The 22,301-nt window shown below is 43.9% G+C and overlaps 1 protein-coding gene across 4 annotated transcripts in view; it reads right to left on the bottom strand.

Moving 5' to 3' along the window:
- Positions 1-11,610, bottom strand: part of tmem245 (transmembrane protein 245) — a 107,022-nt gene extending 95,412 nt beyond the window's left edge. For 2 of the 4 annotated variants that reach the window (XM_078237072.1, XM_078237073.1), the window contains exon 1: positions 11,011-11,604. In XM_078237072.1, coding sequence (XP_078093198.1) covers positions 11,011-11,592 — 582 coding nt within the window. In that variant the 5' untranslated portion in view covers positions 11,593-11,604. Of the gene's footprint in view, positions 1-11,010 lie in introns of all 4 variants that reach the window. The other 2 variants (XM_078237075.1, XM_078237074.1) reach the window with 2 other exon arrangements.
- Between the last annotated feature and the right edge of the window lie 10,691 nt (positions 11,611-22,301).

The following is a 22,301-nucleotide window of genomic DNA, read 5'->3' as shown; positions in this document are numbered from 1 at the left end:
GCCTTCAAACAACCACACAACCTCAAACAGACCATTGTCCGCAGCAAACTACCCAGCCTTCAGGAGAACAGTGACCATGACACCACACAACCCTGCCACAGCAACCTCTGCAAGACGTGCCGGATCATCGACACGGATGCCATCATCTCACGTGAGAACACCATCTACCAGGTACACGGTACATACTCTTGCAACTCGGCCAACGTGGTCTACCTGATACGCTGCAGGAAAGGATGTCCCGAGGCATGGTACATTGGGGAAACCATGCAGACGCTACGACAACGGATGAATGAACACCGCTCTACAATCACCAGGCAAGACTGTTCTCTTCCTGTGGGGGAGCACTTCAGCAGTCACGGGCATTCAGCCTTGGATCTTCAGGTAAGCGTTCTCCAAGGCGGCCTTCACGACACACGACAGCGCAGAGTCGCTGAGCAGAAACTGATAGCCAAGTTCCGCACACATGAGGACGGCCTAAACCGGGATGTTGGATTTATGTCACATTATCAGTAACCCCCACAGCTTTCCCCCTGATCTTGCAGAATCTTACTAGCTGTTCTGTCTGGAGACAATACACATCTCTTTAACCTGTGTTTAATGTTCCCTCCACCCACATTATCTGTACCTTTAAGACCTGGCTGGCTGTAGAGATTTGCATTCTAATTAGTATTCTGAAACTTGATTTCTGTGTCTCTGTGCACTGTTGGAGAACAGATTTCCACTCCATCTGACGAAGGGGCAGCGCTCCGAAAGCTTATGGTATTTGCTACCAAATAAACCTGTTGGACTTTAACCTGGTGTTATGAGACTTCTTACTGTGCTTACCCCAGTCCAATGCCGGCATCTCCACATCATGACTTCATCTAATTACGCAGCTAGGGATTTCACAACATTGCTTGGCTTCCTGTCCACTCTACCGCCATGTTCAGGCACAATTTTTAAAAGCCACCTGGACAGCTACTGCTGTATCACACTCTTAACTATGGGCCAGGACATGGACTCAAGTATCACAGGGCATACAGATTCAGCAACTCTTCACAGGAAGTATTGCTGAATGCAGTGAGGAAGAGTATAATGTGTATAGTTGCACTTTAAGAAGGGTCTGCTGTCTTTTCATTGCATCTTTTTTGTTCATTCTTGGGACCCGGGCTTCACTGCCTCGGCCACCATTTATTGCCCATCCCTAATTGCCCTTGTGAAGGTGGTGATGAGCTGCCTTCTTAAAACTGCTGCCGTCCATGCGGTGCAGGTTGACCCACGAAGCTGTTAGGGAGGAAGTTCCAGAATTTTGACCCAGCAACAATGAAGGAAAGGTGAGGGAGTTAAAAATCATAATGTTTAAGAATCACATAAGCTACTAGCTGCTAAAATTCTCAAAGACAGAGAGAGAAACTCCTGATGAGGAACCATCGTCCTTAGCTACAGATAACAGTCAAGGATCATGGCTGTATTAGTTATAAGGGAGGTTTTCTTCACACAATGTGAACACAAGAATCCAATTGAACACTGTACAGCTGCAGCTCATGTGTGTCCAATAAAAACAACTGATAATGGACAAGGGAGTTGATACATCACTGGTCAAACGTATTATAACACTTGAGCCTCAAAGTTAGTATATAAATAGAGAGAAATAAGAGCTTGATGATACTATAATTAAGCTGACATGCTCAAATTGTGATTGTACAACTATACTCATGTGTTATAGATCGTAGAACATAGAACAGCACAGCACAGAACAAGCCCTACAGCCCACAACAATGTTGTGCCAAAGAGGATATCAAATTAAACTAATCCCTTCTGCCTGCCCTTGGTGCATATCCTTCTATCCCTTGTATATACATGTGCTTATCCAAAAGCCATTAAATGCTCCCATCTTATCTGCTGCATCACCAGCCCTGGCAGCGTGATCCAGACACCTACCACTGTGTAAAAAAAAACTTGCCCCTCATTTCCTTTGAACTTTCCCCCTCTCACCTTCAGTGAATGCCCAGGGAGAATCCTAGGAAACATTTATGCATTATGTAATTCAAATTATTTGTTGTGACTCTACATGGATAATTTTTAAACAAATGCATATCTTTGATTGGTAGATGTTAATTACAAGGAGTTGAGCCAAAGGGTATAATTGCCATTGTATTTCCTTGTTCATGGAATCGGTGGCCCCCAGTGGCTGGCAGGCTTCCTTGCTATAACTTGAATAAAGATCTTAAACTTGAACTCTTGAGTGTCACCTGGTCAGTTACGAGGAGTGAGGTATGCTATAGTTGAATAGCTGTGAAACTCCTGGTGTGTGCCTTGGAGAAAAACGTGCAGGTGGTGGTGCTGCCATGTGTCTCCTGGCTTTGTCCTTCTAGATGGTATCAGTCGTGGGTTGGGCAAGAGCCATCTAAGGAGACTTGGTGACTTCCTGCAGTACAACTTGTAGACAGTACACACTGTTGCCACTATGCATTGGTGGAGGGAGTGAATGTTTGTGGATAAGGTGCCAATCACGCAGCCCGCTTTGATTTGGATGGAGTCAAACCTCAAGAAATGGCTGAAGGCACAGGATATAGCAAATGCTATTAATGCAATCGTACTGAAGACTCATGCTCCAGAAATTGCTGCACCCTGAGCCAAGCTGTTCCTGTGCAGCTTGAAAAATTAACCAGGTGTGTCATATACACAAAAAAGCAGGGCAATTCCAACACAGTCAATTACAAACCCCTCGGTCTACTCTAAATCATCAGTAAAGTGATGGAAGGTGTCATCCCAAAAGTTTCCATAATTACAGCTAATTTCAGAATTATTTGTTTCACAATAAGTTACCTTTTCTGACCAACAAACTCAAGTACAGGGACAACAGTAAGTTACATCTTTTACTGTGAGCATTGCCACAAACTAAGACAGCCTGTTCTAGTTTTGTTTGTGAATTGAACTCCTGTGATTAACAGAAAGCACAATCAGCATGTTAATTGTGGTTCAAAGCATTCAACAAACTGATACAATGCAAAGAATACATGTGTAATCACATATCAACCACTGATTGAAGCTACGAAGTGTCCAATGACAAGTCAAACAAATAGAGTTGAACCTGACCTGTGGAGATGACAAGCAGAAACTAGATATTTTCAATTTCAAAACTCATGCAAAAACAGAGCTTTGACAGTTGCGGACTGTTTACAGAAACATAGGAGGTGTGGAGGCTCAGCTAAAAGGTATTACAAGTAACTCTTTTCCATTTACCAAACTATGTCACTGCAATAAAAAATTGTGGGAAAGAAATTGAAGGGCTCCAAGACAAGGGTGAGGAATAGGACTAGTCCTGCTGAGAGGTGGCACGGACACAACAGGCTGAATGGCATCCTCCTGTGCTGTAACCATTGTGAAATCAAGGCTGACATTGCAGTGCAGTGCTGAGGGACTGCTGCACTGCTGGAGGTGCTGTCTTCCTAATGAGAGTTTCAATCAAGGTCCCATCTGCCCTCAGGTGGCAGTAGAATTATGCTAGTATGATGGTGCTGCGAACATATCAAATTTCATGATTCATATGTTTAGGAATAAAACTTTTAGGTTGGCCTCCTTCTGCACTGTAGGAATTTTATGTAAACAAGAGAGCATACGATGAAGATGGCCAGTAACTGATGAAACAAAGGCCCATAAATAACTTCCTGGTTCCCCAGTTATACATTTGGAGGTTACCCCAATGATGCGCTGGGGAATCACTCTAGGAAGTTCCCACGTAAGGGTTTATCCAGTAATTGTCCAAAAGGGTTAAAAGCCATTCAACAGAAGCGCTTTAAATCACTAGCTTCAGATGGTTCTGCCAATTTTACATTGGTAGTTATTCTGAGAGAGTTAGATGGATAAAAAGAGACTTCGAACTTCAGAGTAACTATTTAAAAAACCCAGACTGGCCCCATACTGAACACCCACCCACTCCCCCTGCCCATCTCCCAGATTCTTTCAGGAACTTCCGACACTTGCCCGGTCCAGCCCCTGACACTCCCTCTCCTGGTGCTTTCAAAAGAGGGTGTGTCTTTCTTCTCTGCACTCCAGTTACTCCACACTGATGCAGCCGGGGACATGCTTTACTGCCCCTGTTCCTGCCAGCCTGAGGGAGGAAGGTTGGGCAAGACAGAGGCTTTGGAATTTCAACAAGGACAAGTCCATCCAGATTGGGGGGGGGGGGGGGCGGGGGCACACAGCCAGCGTTGTGGGGTCACGGGGTTGTCCAGCAATTGAGCTGGCCAGCGATCGGGAGGCCAGCAGTGCGGGGCTACTGTGCATGTGCCGAACTCAGCGCTGACAGATTGGCACATGCGCAGTGACCCATTCAGTGCTATATAGCCCGCCTCTCCAGCAGGAATAGGCCCCACCCTCAGTTTTTTTGCATGATTCATGCCAGTACACTGTGCTGCACAGAGTGTGGGACATTCATTTTGAAAATCCCGCTGAAAAAAACCAGTGGGATTTACTCGTTTTAGCACAAATTCAACACTTAGAATCTTTTCGGGAGAATCCCACCCGTAGTATGAGAATCTCACCCGCAGTATTTAAACACAAAGATAAAGTTTGATGTAAACATAAGAGGGAAAGGAAAACGATAAAGCGAGCGTCAAAATAGAACAAAACATTTCAGAGAAGGAAGAGGCAACTTATGAGTAGCAAAAACATGGACACAGGTCACTCAGACCAAAATAGTCAACTTCGCTACTGTTGATTCTGTACAATTCTGAGCAACTCTACCACAATGGACATATCCACTAACTTAGCAGTGCAAGTGACAAAGATTGCAGGAAAACGTTCAGTAAAGTTTGAGCTGTGTGACTTTAACAGTAAATTTGGAAATATCTATTTGGTCTGCATGATGTGCTCTGTGATTCAAGATTTGGGGAATAGTTTGTTTGTGGGTATAGCTTATGAACAAGAAATAAACACTCAATTGCATCAGACCCACTCCTTCCATTAGCCATGCTGACTCTGCACGACAGTCCACGCTATCCTACTTAAGATGTGTTAAGAGAAAAAGATTGACAAAAATAAATGTAGGCCCCTTATAGTCAGAAACGAGAGAATTTATAACGGGGAATAAAGAAATGGCTGAGGAATTAAATTTGTACTTTGCTTCAGTCTTCACAAAGGAAGACATGAATAATGTGCCAGAAGTGCTGAGAGAAACATGTTTTAGTGAGGAGCTGAAGGAAACCAGCATTAGTGGAGAAATGGTTTTGGGGAAATTGATGGATTGAAAGCGGGTAAATCTCCAGGTCCTGATAATCTCCATCCCAGTGTATTTAAGGAAGTGGCCCTGGAAATAGTAGTTATTTTCCAAACATCTTTAGACTGGATCCTACAGATTGCAATGTAAGCCCGCTATTCAAAAAAGGAGGCAGAGAGAAAACGGAACTACAGACCAGTGAGCCTAATGTCTATTAGCAAGGATTTCACAACTCGGCATTTGGAAGACAGTGGTATAATCAGACAAAGTCAGCATAGATTTACAAAAGGGAAATCATGCTTCACAAATCTATTGAAATTTTTTGAGGATGTAACTAGTAGAGTTGACCGAGAAGAACCAGTGGGTGCAATTTATTTAGACTTTCTGAAGGCTTTCAAGGTCTCACATACCTTGTAACATATGTAAGCTGAAGCACATGGGATTGCAGGTAATGTCTTGAGATGGATAGCAGATAGGAAGCAAAGAGTTGGCACAAATGGGTCTTTTTCTAATTGGCAGTTAGTGACTAGTGGGGTTCCACAGGGATCTGTGCTAGGACCCCAACTGTTCACGTTATATATCAATGATTTGAAGAGGGAACTGAATGTATTATGTTGGGTGACAGGGTGAGCTATGAGGAGGATGCAGAGTTGTTTCAGCATGATTTGCTGCCAAAGTGGAAAATCTAATTTATCCACATTATACTGCATCTGCCATGCACATGCCCACACACTCAGCCACACACACTTGATCCATCTCAAGACATTACCTGCAATCCCATGTGCTTACATATGTTACAAGGTATGTGAGACCTTGAAAGCCTTCAGAAAGTCTAAATAAATTGCACCCACTGGTTCTTCTCGGTCAACTCTACTAGTTACATCCTCAAGTGTGTGTGGCTGAGTGTGTGGGCATGTGCATGGCAGATGCAGTATAATGTGGATAAATTAGATTTTCCACTTTGGCAGCAATAATAGGAAGACTGATTATTACTTGAATGGGTGTAAATTGAAAGAGATGGATACTCAACAAGACCTTGTACATCAGTCACTGAAAGTAAGCACGCAGGAAAAGCAAGCAATAAAGATGGCAAATGGTATGTTGGCCTTCATAGTGAGAGGATTTGAGTATAGAGATAGGGAAGTTTTGCTGCAATTGTATAGGGCTCAGGTGAGGCCACACCTCGAGTATTGTGTGCAGCTTTGGTATCTTTATCTGAGGAAGTACAGTGACGGTTTACCAGGCTGATTCTTGGGACAGCAGATCTGTCATATGAGGAGAGATTCAGTCAGTTAGGATTATATTCACTGGAGTTTAGAAGAGTGAGAGGGGATCTCATAGAAACTTAAACAGTTCTAACAGGGTTAGACAGAGTAGAGGTGGGAAGTCCAGAACTAGGGGTCATAGATTGAGGATAGGGGGTAAACCTTTTAGAACTGTGAGGAGAAACGTCTTCACCCAGAGAGCAGTGAATGTGTAGAATTCACTACCACAGAATGTAGTTGAGGCCAAAACGTTGTCTGATTTCAAGAAAAAATTAGATATAGTTCTCGGGGCTAAAGGGATCAAGGGATATGGGAGGAAGTAGGGATCAGGATATTAAATTTGATAATCAGTCATGATCAAGATAAATGGTGGAGCAGGCTCAAAGGGCTGAATGGCCTATTCCTGCTTCTAGTTGCTATATTTCTAATCACTGGAGGCATGTTCAATGCTTTCATGATTCTTATGACTGGGGAGCCACTTTTGTGTGATCAGTTCCCTTTTTGATGACATTAATTGCTAAGTCCTTGATGAAAGAGCATATAGGTGACCACATTTAGCTTGTCATCAATTCATTAAGGCAAAGGCTGCTGGGATCGATGGCATCTAACAGAATTGCTCAAGAACCAAGGATCAAATGGATGGATGCGTCTTGCCAAACTTGTCTCCAACATAATTTACACTAAGGTAACTCATAGGTCTCATGCCATTCCCAAGGCTTTGGCATCCTGAAAACCAGTCCTTGATCTCAAAAGCAACTGTCCTATTACCTTCTATGGTCCACAATGCTGTTGAGCAGATCATCATTAACTAAATAAATATAGTTTGATAAACTGCCTCTCAAACAAACTGGTCGGCCTTAGAGAAGCAAGAAACTGCTCTGACCATCACCGAAGTTAAACTGTAGTTGCTGTGCTTACCTTTACACCCTTTTTTGAACAAGGACGTAACGTTTGTAATTCTCCAGTCATCCAGGACCAACCTTACACTAAAACATTATGGCTATTGCCTCTGCAATTTCCACTCTCACTTTCCTCAGTATCATTGGGTATATCTCATCCAGTCCCTTATCAATTTTTAAAGACAGATAACCTATCCAATACCTCCTCCTTTTCCATTTTAAACACATCTAGTTTCAGAATTATCCCCTCTTTCCACAAGGCCTGGGTAGTATTTTCTGATTTGGAATTCCCTTTAAATGTCACTGCTAGTCTCTTTTCACATTCCCTCTTTGCTTCTCTTATTTCCTCCTTCACCTCCCCTCTGAACCTTCTATATTCAGCTTGGTTTTCAGTTGTATTTTCTACCTGACACTTGTTTTGAGCAAACTTAATTTTTTTTGGATTATATCCCCTTTATTTGGTCAGCTCTGGATTTGTTGTCCTATCTTTTCCTTTTGAGGGAATATACCTTGTCTTAAGAATAATCTCTTCTTTGAAGGTAGCCCATTGATCAGCTAATGTTTTTCCTGTCAACCTTTAACTCCAATTTAATCAATTCATTTTGTTAAACAATTAAGCTGAAGAGTTGTGTGATATGGTATATCAATACCTTAACGGGTAACCGTAAGTTCCACATTTATCTTGATGAGACTGAAAACAGACATTGAACAATGGTCTGTCACAGGAGTAGGTGCTTGTACAGGCCTTTTTCAATCCCAGAGCAGTACAGATGCAGACGCTAAAACTAGAAAAAGTACAACTCTGGTAGGCAAGGCGACTAGGGGATTTTCACAGTAACTTCATTACAGTGTTAATGTAAGCCTACTTGTGACACCAATAAATGAACTTTAGAAAACTTTAGAACCTGGACATACTGGAATGCAATTCTGGACCTTGGGCCACCACCCCAAAACAGAGAAGACAGTTGTGCTGACATTCCATCAAAACAATAATACCATTAGGACAGAATGGAATGTTTCCTTCTGTGAAAGGTAGTTCATCTATAATCCTGACCCAAAATACTTGGGCATCTACCCAGACTGTAGTCACACCTTTCAGCCTCATCTCCTCCACACTGCCCATAAAGTAAAAACTAAGGTGAACCTGGCCTGGAAATTTGCTGGAATGTCATGGGGGAAGCACAGCCAAGGGGCTCTGTATCACAACAGCGATTATAGATTACTTTGCTGCAGAACACTCTCTGCCTCATGGTCCTGCAGTCAGCATGCATAGATCATAGACATGCAGCTAAATGCTGCCATGAGAAAAATGTCAGCTACATTTAAGCCTTCATGATAATGTGGGCTTAAGCCCATTCCAACTGAGTGATTCCTAATGCTGTTCCATACTGTCACATCTGCACAATGCAGTCATCGTCAGGAGATGGACTGAATCACAAGCAACACCAACATCCCCATTCAAAAAGACTTGCACAAAGTAATCACTTAAAATCTCAGTTATTCTGGGAAATGGTTAATACTCGGAGGCGATAGCCTAGTGGTATTATTGCTAATCTAGAAACTCAGCTAATGTTCCGCGGACCTGGGTTCAAATCCCGCCACGGCTGATGGTGGAATTTGAATTCAATAAAAAATATATTGAATAAATATATAGAAATTGAATTCAATAAAAAATATAAAAATGTATACTCCTTGTGCACCTATGACTGTGTGGCCAAATTCCCCTCCAATTCGATTTTCAAGTTTGCTGACGACACCACCGTAGTGGGTCGGATCTCAAACAATGACGAGACAGAGTACAGGAGTGAGATAGAGAATCTGGTGAACTAGTGTGGCAACAATAATCTCTCCCTCAATGTCAACAAAACGAAGGAGATTGTCATCGACCTCAGGAAGTGTAAAGGAGAACATGCCCCTGTCTACATCAATGGAGACGAAGTAGAAAGTGTCAAGAGCTTCAGGTTTTTAGGTGTCCAGATCACCAACAACCTGTCCTGGTCCCCCCCATGCTGACACTATAGTTAAAAAAGCCCACCAACGCCTCTGCTTTCTCAGAGGACTAAGGAAATTTGGCATGTCAGCTACGACTCTCACTAACTTTTACAGATGCATCATAGAAAGCATTCTTTCTGGTTGTATCACAGCTTGGTATGGCTCCTGCTCTGCCCAAGACCGCAAGAAACTACAAAAGGACATGAACGTAGCCCAATCCATCACACAAACCAGCCTCCCATCCATTGACTCCGTCTACACTTCCCGCTGCCTTGGCAAAGCAGCCAGCATAATTAAGGATCCCACACACCCCAGACATTCTCTTTTCCACCTTCTTCCTTCGGTAAAAAGATACAAAAGTCTGAGGTCACATACCAACCGACTCAAGAACAGCTTCTTCCCTGCTGCTGTCAGACTTTTGAATGGACTTACCTTGCACTAAGTTGATCTTTCTCTACACCCTAGCTATGACTGTAACACTACATTCTGCACTCTCTCGTTTCCTTCTCTATGAACGGTATGCTTTGTCCATATAGCACACAAGAAACAATACTTTTCACTGTATGTTAATACATGTGACAACAATAAATCAAATCAAAAATATCTGGAATTAAGAATCTACTGATGACCATGACACCATTGTCAATTATCGGAAAAACCAATCTGATTCACTAATGTCCTTTAGGAAAGGAAATCTGCTGTCTTTACCTAGTCTGGCCTAGATGTGACTCCAGAGCCACAGCAATGTGGTTGATTCCTACCTGCCCTCCAAGGGCAAATAGGGATGGGCAATAAACTTTAGAAAACTTTATAACCTGGACATACTGGAATGCAATTCCGGACCTTGGGCCACCACCCCAAAACAGAGAAAACATGAGCAACACTCATGTCCCATGAATGAATAAAAAAAAGCTTATGCAGCTAGTATCAACCCACTACGCGGGTGGATTGAAACATGGGGCAGAGACACGTGCTAAAAAGGCAACAATATATCACTAACCCAACAGCAGAGATTCCTGACTTTGCCCTCCATCAAAAACACTGCATGCACTCAACTAACTCCACACAAGACATGGGCGGTGTGGCTTCCTGTTCCCACAAGTGGAAAATGTATGCAAATATGACCATGATTCCCAGCCCATGGAATGCATCGCATCAATCTGCCCATGAAGATCTGTTGCAAGAAGAATGAGGGGTGACCTTATTGAGGTGTATAAAATCATGAGGCATAGATAGGATCAACACAGAGTCTTTCTCCTAGGGTCAGGGAATTAAAAACTGGAGGGCGTAGGTTTCAGGTGAGAGGGGAAAGATTTGAAAGGGGCCTGTGGGGCAACTTCTTCCCACAGAGGGTGGTGCATATATAGAATGAGCTGCCAGAGAAAGTAGTTGAGGCAGGTTCAATAGCAACATTTAAAAAGCTTTTGAATAAGTACATGGATGGGAAAGGATTAGAGGGATATAGGCCAAGCGCTGGCAATTGAGACTAGCTAGGAGGGCACCATGGTCGGCATAGACCAGTTGGGCCGAAGGGCATGTTTCCATGCTATATTGCTCTATAACAGAAGAATCCTGGGTATCCCAGGAAGTTTTTCAACAACTTATTTTTATTTTACAGACTCTGATCATCTATAAACATTATTTTTCAACTTACCCACAATGTGTTTAAATATTCGAGCGCCAAGGAGATAAGGTGCCCGGTGTTAGTGAGAAGCAGCCGCAGTCCCACCCAGGTGCTGAAGCAGTACAGGAGATAGAGGATGGGCGCGCCCATGGCCAACCCCAACAACACTTTGCGCTTCAGCAGCACCTGGTTACCCAACATCTCCACCCCGCGGTTGATGAACGAGATGGGCAGCATGAGTGTGGCTAAAACGATGGGCGTGCCCGAGTCCTGGAGGCCACCCAGCCACTTCCTCACCAGGTTAGTAAGGGTGGTCTTGAAAGGGTGCAGGAAGGTGCCGCAGAGCACGGCCCAGAGCAGCGGCCGTAGGAACGCCTCCAGGATGAAGTAGACGAGCACGGCGGCACCGCAGGAGATGGCCACAAATATCAGCGCGCCCGTGTTGTAAAACGCCTGCTTGATGTTCTTGTCGAACTTGAGCGGCAGCAGCTGCTGGACCCCTTGCTGGACGCAGTCGCTGAAGAGGCTGACACTGGACGACCTGATGAGCAGTGGAGGCGGAGATGTGCCCTCCGGTACCGCGGTCTCCGCCGCCTTCTCCCCCTCCGCCATGTTTGCCTTTGCCTGGGTAACGGAGCAGCGGGGCGTGGGGCATGCCGGGAGTTGTAGTTCCCCGCTCCCAGCTGCAGTGCCGCCGGCGGCGGGCGGGACGAGCAACAGGAACTACAACTCCCGTCAGCCAGCACGGGCCGCGCCACCGTCAGCCAGTGTGAAACTTTGAAAAAATCTGTCAGATGGTGAAGCAGCTGATGGAGTGACATCAGGTCGCCAGCATTTGTGCCGGAGAAGTTTATTTTGGGTATATGTAGTTCATTAGCACTTGTCCTGGAGCAGAATAGCAAGAAAGATTTGCATGCCACAAGTGTCAGGCAATGACCATCTCCAACAAGGGAGAATCTTAACTATCTCCCCTTGACAATTATAGTAGCATTACCAATACGATCTGCCACCATCAACATCCTGGGAGTTAACATTGAGCAGAAACTCAACTGGGCCAGTCATATAAATACTGTAGCTAGAAAAGCAGGCCAGAGGCTGAGAATTATGCAGGGGTGACTCCTGACCTGACTTCCCAAAATCTGTCAGACAAGGACACTCAATTCAACACCATCCTGGACAAAGCAGTCTGCTTGATTGGTATTTCATCCAGCACCGTAACATTCATTCCTTCCACTAACAACACAGTGGCAGCAGTGTGTACCATCCACAAGTCACTCTGGAAGGCAGAGCGAAGATAATCATGTTAAGGCACAAAGGACTATGGCAAGGCTGGATGGCATTTATTTTGATGCAAATGAATCTTACGGGTAAGGAAGATGAATTGAGGGCGTTGATTAAAACATGGGAATATGATAATATTGCTATCACAGAGACATGGTTGAGGGTGGGACAGGACTTGCAGCTCAATATTGCAGGGTGTAGAATCTTCAGGTGGGACAGTAGAGGTGTGGAAAAGAGAAGATAGTGTTGCATTACTAATCAAGGAGTCAATTACGGTGGTGAGGAGGGATGATATCTTAATAGGCTCCTCAATTGAATCCACATGGATAGAACTTAAAAACAAAAAGGGGCAATCATTTTGCTGGGAGTGTACTATAGGCCCCCAAGCAGTCAGGGAGAGGTCGAAAAGCAGATATGTAGGCAAATCTCAGAGAAATGTAAAATTAGTAGGGTAATAATAGCAGGAAATTTCAACCTCCCTGATATTAATTGGGATAAAGTGCAAAAGTTTTAGAGGGGGTGAATTCTTAACGTGCATCCAGGAGAGCTTTTCTACGCCGCACATAGAAAGTCCTCCAAGAGAGGGGGCGGTACTGGACTTATTTTTAGGGAATCCATCAAATCCTTACAATGCAGATGGAGGCCATTCTGCCCATCGAGTCTGCACCAATTCTCCGAAAGAGCATCTTTACCACGGCGACGCCCCCACCACATCCCTGTAACCTCGTTCATTTACCATGGCTAATCCACCTAACTTATACATCTTCGGACACTAAGGGGCAATTTAGCACGGCAGTCCACCTATCCTGCACATCTTTTGAATGAAGTCGGGCAGGTGATAGAAGTATTAGTGGGAGAGCATTTTGGAAATAGTGACCATAACCATAAATAATTAAGGTCATTATGGAAAAAGACAAAGATGGACTGGAAATAAAGGTTCTGAATTGGGGGAAGGCCAATTTTAATGTGATAAGACAAGATCTGGCCAAGCGGACTGGGAGCAGCTGCTTGTAAGAATATCCACATCAGAACAATGAAAATCATTCAAAAGGGAATCAGAGAGAGTACAGGGCCAACATGTTCCTGTTAAGGTAAAGGGTGGGGCGAACAAGAACCCTGGATATCAAGGGATATACAGGATTCCAAGGAGAAGGACACGATAGATGTTGAGGTCAGGGGTAGGTGTGTGAACACTCTAGAGAATGTCACTATATCGAAGGAGGAAGTGTTCAGTATCCTGAATTGCATTAAGATAAACAAGTCCCCAGGGCCAGATGAGATCTCTCCCAGGTTACAATGGGAGGCAAGGGGAGAAAGAGCTGGGGCCTTAACAGATATCTTCACATCCTCTTTGACCACAGACCTGGTTCCAGAGGACTGGAGATTAGCCAATGTTGTTCCCTTGTTTAATAAAGGAAGCAGGGATAATCCAGGAAATTATAGGCTGCTGAGCCTGATGGCAGCCTGATGGAAGCTTTTGGAGAAAATACTGAGGGACAGGATGAATGCACATTTGGTTAGTGACAGGCAGCATGGTTTTGTACAGGGAAGGTCATGTCTCATCAACTTGATTGAGTTTTTTGAAGAGGTGATAAAGATAATTGATGAGGGAAGGGATGTAGTTTATATGGACTTTAGTAAGGCGTTTGACAAGGTCCCATATGGCAGACTGGTACAAAAACTAAAATCACATGGGATTTGGGGGGGTGCTGGCTAGATGGATACAGAACTGGTTTGGTTATAGAAGACAGAGACGAGCAGTGGAAAAGTGTTTTTCAGAATGGAGATATGTAGCTAGTGGTGTTCCACAGGGATCAGTGCTGGGACGTCTGTTGTATGTAGCATATCTAAATGATCTGGAGGAAAATGTGGGTGGTCTGATTAGTAAGATTGGTGGAGTTGCTGATAGATTGGAGACTTGGGCACCGAAATGGAGTTTAATCTGGACAAATACGAGGTGATGCATTTAGGAGGATCAAATTTAGGTGTGACTTATACTGTAAATGGCAGAACTCTTAGGAACATTAACATACAGAGGGTTAAAACACTGGCAGGCAAAATAAAGGAAAATCCAAGATCATCTCAGGCCAGCTCTGCCACAAGCTCTGACAGAGCCTTGAGCTCAGGCAGTCCCAGCTGGTTTGGGATTTCTCCTTTTTATCGTGGGTGAGTTTGTTCTGCATAAAGACAGATGGACAGAAGTGAGGACAGATTCTGTGGCAGATGATATGGATGCCTGCAATTTGTGGGTGCTGAGTAGACCCGTGTAAAGTATGAAGACACAAGCTACACATGATGTCAGAGGAGATGAAGGTGTCAAGGAGTGTATGTGAGAAAGTCAGTGGTGACAACCCTTGTGATGGTGGTGTGCGAGATCCCTCTGGACTGTCACCCTGTGGATGTCTGATGAGCTTGTGAGAGTGTGAGCTGAGTGTGAGGAGCAGGTTGACTTTCCCTGGCAGAACCGATTAGATCTTCGCTCATTTATCTGCACTGGATGGCAGGTCTCCTGTGTGTAGAGTTAATGCTGACCATGTTGGCCACCTCCCCCAAAGTTGAGTTGTGCAGTTTGTGGCCCTTCTTTTCCCATCATGTGGGTAGAGGACATCCCGCCATTCCTCCAAGGTGTCCAGAACAACCCCCAGCTCTTTTGTCACTGAATTTGGGGGCCCTCATTGTCAATCACCTGACCTAGACTGTAATGAATGAATGATGTGTGCGGGTACTGTTTAAATATGGCACCCAAGATGATAGCCTGATAAGGTCACGAAAGGATGGGCAAATCACAGCCTGTTCTGCCACAGGATCCAATTTTACCATTTTCATTCTAAGTGCTGAATCTGGGTGCAATTCAGATCCGGCTTGGAAATCTGTTCTCAGGACCCCCATTAGCACTTTGCTTGAAAAAAAGATCGCGGGTCTGAATCATGCTGTGGGCAGGGCTTAGCGCGCTCGAAATGATCGGCGCTCTGAACTATGCATGCGCAGTTAGAAAAAATTTTGAAAAAACACGCCCGTGTCAGATCACTCCCGGGCCACAAAAAGCAGATAAAGCGACTCGAGAGCAAAAAGCGAGAGCAATGGTCCCCACAGACATCACTGTCCCCCTTATCCACCCCCCCCCCCGCTACCCAGACTGACCATGACCCTCTGCCCCCTTCCCCCCCCCCCCAGCAATCGCCCGCAGAGTGGCAGTGGACCCCACTGCACCCCGTCCTCCCCCACCAGAGGATGATCTGGCCTGCCTAAATGCATTTAAATCGCCGTTGCGCCTGTTTCGGACGCGAATCGGATCGCGGCCATTCCCAGTGAAGTGGCCATCTGCGCAGGCGCGGATCGCATTAATGGCCTGACGCCCGAGTTTACCACGTTTTCGCGCCCGGGACGCAATGGTAAAATCGGGCCCAACATCTTTCCTGTTCGTGCATATATAATGAGCTGAAAAGCAGGTGATCTGGCGTGGAAACCCATCGGAGCACTTAATATCCAGAGCAGAAAATTCCACCCACTTTAAAATCAGGGGTACAATTCTAAAAGGGGTGCAAGAGCAGAAGGATCTTGGTGTATATGTGTTTAAGTCATTGAACAAAGCAGGACAGGTTGAGAGAGCAGTAAATAAAGTGTATAGTACTTTATTAACAGAGGTATAGAGTAGCAGAACAAGGTTATGCTGCTTATCCAGCTTCAGCAGAAGGATTGCAATTAGACATGGGGCAGGTGCATGGTCCGTGTCCCACCCCCTTGTGATTCCCATGGTGGGCGGGATGGGAAAATTCCGCCCAGTGTCAGTATCAGCCACTGATGTAGTCATTTTAATTCCCGGTACTAATTGTGCATGCTATAGTCAGGTCAGCAGTTGGGAAGATAGGAAATCCAGTGGACAGCCACTGCTGAAAGGAGCTTGAAGCCCCTTAAAAATGAGGTACACTTTTCAATAGTGGATTATGAATGACACTTTTCTGGAGCTGCAGGCAGTACGGCTTCACGTTGTGGATTACAAGCCCAAACATATCCAGACGCGAAAAGGCTTTTGAAATTCAATGAGTCCTCAATCACATTTTAATTTGATGTTTTCAAGTTTCCTTTGTACTTTGATTTTTGTTCGGGCTGTTCCCCCTCCTTTTGGGGAGCTGCCCCTTTCACTTTGTCCTGACTTAATTTGAGTTTGTTTATTTGGTTTGACCTAAAAAGATTTTTTTTTCAAACAGATAATTGCTTTCCCTGCATGTGTAAAAATCTTGGCCCCTTTTGAACACATAGCTAATAAAGAGACTTTGGCTTCCTAAATAAGATTACCACCTGCCCTATTTGGAAGGTGACGGCATTTTGTTTGATACATGATACACCAGTCATCTTGACTTTCCATTGCAAGAAAATGCAACCTGTTTCAGATCCATCTTGGCAAGAGCTTCAATCAAGAGAGAGAGGAAGAGACATCCAGCGATAGCTAATGGTCTACTGCAAGTAACTTGGGCAGCTCAAAGCCTGCCAAACTGGAAGCAAGGAACCCTCTCTTCTCCCTGTAAACCTGATTCCATCTAAAAAAATAAAGCAACCTCTGGCAATTTGTGGAAAATCAACACATTGCAGAGACAATTTACAACCTCAAAATATTCACTTTAAATAATGCAGCTGCTCAACTTCCAAATATATCAGGCCCATGTTGAATAATAGACTGAACTTGATTCACACTTATAAGTATTGTTTATCTTCATCTGCATCGAATCTTTGTGTGTGTTTGTGTTAATAACCCGATTCATGTTAACACTGCAGTTTGCAATCAGCTTCATCCTTAGATGGCACACTCATTACCCCAGCTCTCAGGGCTGTGAATTAAGCAAGCCTCCCAACAACAGCTAGCCACCCATAATTTAATCCCTGATAGCCTGACCTCCATAAACTGTGGCTTTTGCACTTCCAGATAGCCCATACCCTCAGGATGAGGATCAGGGTTCATTCTAACTGCACTCATCTTCTTGTGAAGGTGCACTCATGAGGCTCTTCTGCCCTCATGTAGCTAATAAGCACCTCTCGTCAGAGGCCCTCACACTGCTCAAGCAGCCTGGCATTTCACAGGACTCCACCCGGGGACTTCAATGTCACCCCCTGTGATAATACTACCACCAACTTACAGCTGCCACCCGAGAAGCACCATCTCCATCCCAGCTGCCAGACTCCTTGAAACCAAGAGACCCATAGCAATGAAGGGCCACTGAGGCCTGTGTGCAAGTTCCCCCTCCCCCCAGCCCAGTACTGAGACACTTACCCCATCCCAGCCCGAGTTCGATTTATCTGGATCCCCCATCCTCTCCGGTACCCCTCTCTATTTGACACCCTGGAAGGTGATGGCAACCTGAGAACTCACCTCCGATATCCACTTTGGAGGACAGGTCATCAGATTCTCGCTTTTATAGAGCTGTTGTAAATTGTGCAGGCATGACGGGAACATCCTGGTGGGCGGGTTCGCTAATTGTATTATATTAAAATTATATTCCCAACCTTCCTGGGAGGGAACCTCGTTAGGTCACCAGCAAAGGGTGTGGAAAATCATAAACTGGGAACTCACTGGCGAGAATGGCATTTCCTGACTCTAGCGGGATTTTGCGCCCGCATTGCCGTTCTCGCTGGCGGCTAATGTGGGATCAAAATTCCGCTCCACGGGTTAGAAAATACACACACACATACAAATACATTGCTCATAAGCAAAGTTGGGGAAAAACCTCTAAAGCATACATGACACCAGCTGGAGGAGACACATTAAGGCCCCTTCAGAATAGCAGAATATTTTATGCTTCAATGGGATCCCCTCACATCATTCTACGGTACAGAGCGTAATTGAGGATTATAATTTACAATACCGACAAACGTTTAATTATTGAATGGTTTAAATAATGAGAACTGATTTTATTTGCCCTTATTACAATGCCTGAAAATTACATTATCTAAAAAAGTTTTAGGTAAAAGAAATTTGGGATGGATGTTTGATATTTGCTTCAGAATTAATCATTCCCTTCCTTTATGTACTGACATCCTTAATTACAAGTTTTTGTTAAAACTGAAAAACAAACCTTCTCCCTAACTTTGATGCAAATGCTTATCTCTCAAAAAAATATACTTCCAATTTTTGTAGGTCTGAATAAGCGCAATAGAATAAAATCATTTTAGTTATACTCTAAAAATTCAAAACAAAAAGATGTTATAGGATTCTGTAGCGGCCTCTGTTGACCCCATTTCTTACATACACTTCAAGCTTCAATCTTTAAACCAGGGTATGCAATTTATGAATTTTTCATTAGCAAATCAAACACAGGTCAAGTTTATTCTCCTTTATTAGCGAGTCTCAAGCATTATCCATAATATTATTTCAAGTTTTCCAGCTGTATGGATCAACAGTGCCTACCACATTTATTATAAATAGCTATGCAATGTTGAAGTCATCACTTAGGGTTAAATAAACAATTTCACAAGAATCAACTGTCAGTCACATGCAGTAACAGCATAATTTGACATAGAAATACAACAAAAGAATTGTTGGTCTCCTGTATAGATTTTCAGAATTATATTTTTTTGTTTTAAAATAATATTCATTGCCATAACCCTAAGCTTCAATTATTACATTCACTGGAAAACATGTACAGACCAGCATAACTCTTGTCACATATTGTTCACGACGGGGAGATGTAACAGTTTTGAGCAGAGCTCAATGAATTTATCACTGACCACAACTTCCTGTTTAATGTTAACTGTGAAAAGAAGCACACTTCAGCCCTTCCTAACTGTGTCAATAGAAAGGTGGATACAGTCAACTCTCTTTAAGCACACTGCAATGCATTTTGGAAGAAAGAATGAGGAGAAGCAGTATCAACTAAATGGCAATATTTAACAAGAGTTCAGGACAAAGTCAGCTCAGTGATATTGGCTATCCTACTAGTGCCGTGCCTGAAAAACTAGTTTCTGGAGCGTCTCAGAGAGCACAGAACACCTGCGAACTGCACAAAAGATATTCAGGAAGTGATGAAGGTACATCAGGGTGAAACCAGCCTGCCCAAAAAGTTGATCCTTTTTGGATGTTGAGCAGTTGGGTCCAATCTTTTGACCATGTAGGTCAGATCAATTTGCCCCAACAAGCAAGTGGCCATGTGACTCGATCACTTTCAGCTGTGCCAGAATCATCACGACATCCAACCTCCCATCTATTCTATGCTTCTCGGAATGATTGTTTTACCATTTCCATCTCCTTTAGTTTGTTTCTCTTTCCTTCTTCCTTTCCTCTATTTTTATTATTTACCTTTTCCCTCTCTCCTATTTGTCTCTGCAACTTTAAACAGGAAACACAGCAGCCTTCAAACTCAGATTAGTTTTAATCAAATGTGGCAGCATTGGAATTTAAGCATTCATCTGTGCTGGAGACAGCACTGTTGGTCATTTTTTTGAGGTTGGTGAAAAGAGATGCAAAGAGATACTACCTGGTGCTGGAGGGGAGGGAGGATGAGGAAGTGCAGATGCTGGCTTTCGTGGCTGACATATTTTAGGGTATTTCAGGTTGCTCAGAAGTGAGATGGCTGATAACCACATCTCAACTCTCCATCCAGTTGGGAGTTGTAAGAGTGTAGGTACCAAAGCCAGGTCCATAACAGAAGTGGTGCAAAGTAGGTGCCAGACCTACATGCTCCCATTTTGAAAAATGTCCTGAATAGATACTTCTGGTGGTGTGTATTATTTAAAAAAGCAAATTGGATATTGCTCCCTAAACCATTTGAAACTATGAACAGCCTATGGTGAGCAACCGAAAACTGATGTCAATGACATACATGGACTACAATCATATGTAGAAGTAATAAATAACAGGTGATACATGCAAGGAAACACTGAACTGCTGAATCAGTTAAATCAGAGAAGCACATGTAGTCTGACAACTTAAGCACAAACTGTAAATTAAAGATAATTTTCACTATCAGTCTGACAATTTATTGTATTCATAATTGTTCACTTTTGTCCCAAATTAACATCCAACTCATGACTTAAAAGTCTGAAAAGCATAATAATGTTTGCCTACTCTGAACTAACTCTCCTCGTACTAATATTAGACAACTAACCAGCATAGGACCTTCTTCGGCTATGTTCTGGCTGCAGGAGATGGTCTCGTATTACAAGTTTTAAAAAATTTATTTATTAGTGTCACAAGTAGGCTTACATTAACATTGCGATGAAGTCACTGTGAAAATCCACGAGCTGCCTCTTTGTCGAGCTTTTCACTGCTTAGTTACATCATGGTGAAATGTGTGTTGATTCCAATCCTGTACATCATGCAGCACAAGTTGGTAATGTTGCACACCTTTGATGTGGAATTGATCTTCTCAACGTACAGCATTGCAAATTACATTTCAGGAGTGCTGCTTCAAAGTGTTCTCTGCCCTTCAGAACCGTTGTTCTTGTATATGCATTATTATATTTTCACTATTTAGTACAGGGAAATCTTGCATTACATATATCATGCCTGCAATAAATTGCTCCTTCACCTTCAAGTGTAGACAAGTTGGATTATCTTAAAAGAAATGATACATGTAGGTAGTTAATGATAAAGCAGCCCAAAATGACAAAGCTGTTGCTATCTGTCAAATATTATATAGCTATGTGCATAGTGAACTTCACAAAAGCAACAGTTGACATCTCCACTGGCTTCCTGGCAGGATGCGGTGTTGCATGAAAGTTCAGAGGTGCTGTAAGCTTTGCTTCCACTGACATGGTTTACTCCATGTCACTGGAAGCAAGGTCTACTTGGAGCAAACTAATTTTGGAGGATAGCTAATGTGGTCCCGTTATTTAAGAAGGGTAGGAAGGATAACCCGGGAAATTATAGGCCGGTGAGCTTGACGTCCGTGGTAGGGAAGTTGTTGGAGAGGATTCTTAGAGATAGGATGTATGCGCATTTAGAAAGGAATAAACTCATTAATGATATAAGGGACGTGGGTTCGATTCCCGGCTTGGGTCACTGTCTGTGTGGAGTTTGCACATTCTCCGGTTTCCTCCCACAGTCCAAAGATGTGCGGGTTAGGTTGATTGGCTATGTTAAAATTGCCCCTTAGTGTCCTGGGATGCGAAGATGAGAGGGATTAGCAGGGATAATATATGGGGGTAGGGCCTGGGTGGGATTGTGGTCGGTGCAGACTCGATGGGCCGAATGGCCTCTTTCTGTACTGTAGGGTTTCTATGATTTCTATGAAAGTCAGCATGGTTTTGTGAGAGGGAGGTCATGCCTCACTAACCTGGTGGAGTTTTTTGAAGAAGTGACTAGAATGGTTGACGAGGGAAGGGCCGTGGATGTCGTCTATATGGACTTCAGTAAAGCGTTTGACGAAGTCCCTCATGGTAGGTTGGTGCAAAAGGTTGGATCTCATGGGATAAAGGGGGAGGTGGCTAGATGGGTGGAGAACTGGCTTGGTCACAGAAATCAGAGGGTGGTATTGGAAGGGTCTTTTTCCGGCTGGATGCCTGTGACTAGTGGTGTTCCGCAGGGCTCTGTATTGGGACCTCTGCTGTTTGTGATTTATATAAACGATCTGGAAGAAGGTGTAACTGGGGTGATCAGTAAGTTTGCAGACGACACGAAAATGGCTGGACTTGCAGATAGTGAGGAACATTGTCAGAGGCTACAGAAGGATATAGATAGGCTGGAAATTTGGGCAAAGAAATGGCAGATGGAGTTCAATCCAGATAAATGCGAAGTGATGCATTTTGGTAGAACTAACGTAGGGGGGAGCTATATGATAAATGGCAGAACCATAAAGGGTGTAGAGACCAGAGGGACCTGGGTATGCAAGTCCACAGATCCTTGAAGGTGACGTCACAGGTGGAGAAGGTAGTGAATAAGGCATATGGCATGCTTGCCTTTATAGGACGGGGCATAGAGTATAAAAGTTGGGGTCTGATGTTGCAGTTGTATAGAACGTTGGTTCGGCCGCATTTGGAATACTGCACCCAGTTCTGGTCGCCACACTACCAGAAGGACGTGGAGGCTTTAGAGAGAGTGCAGAGGAGGT

This window comes from Mustelus asterias, chromosome 2 (genome assembly GCF_964213995.1).
Source record: "Mustelus asterias chromosome 2, sMusAst1.hap1.1, whole genome shotgun sequence".
In the NCBI taxonomy this organism is placed as follows: Eukaryota; Metazoa; Chordata; class Chondrichthyes; order Carcharhiniformes; family Triakidae; genus Mustelus; species Mustelus asterias.
Note: the sequence above shows the minus strand (reverse complement) of the source record. Positions and strands in the feature narration are given on the sequence as shown.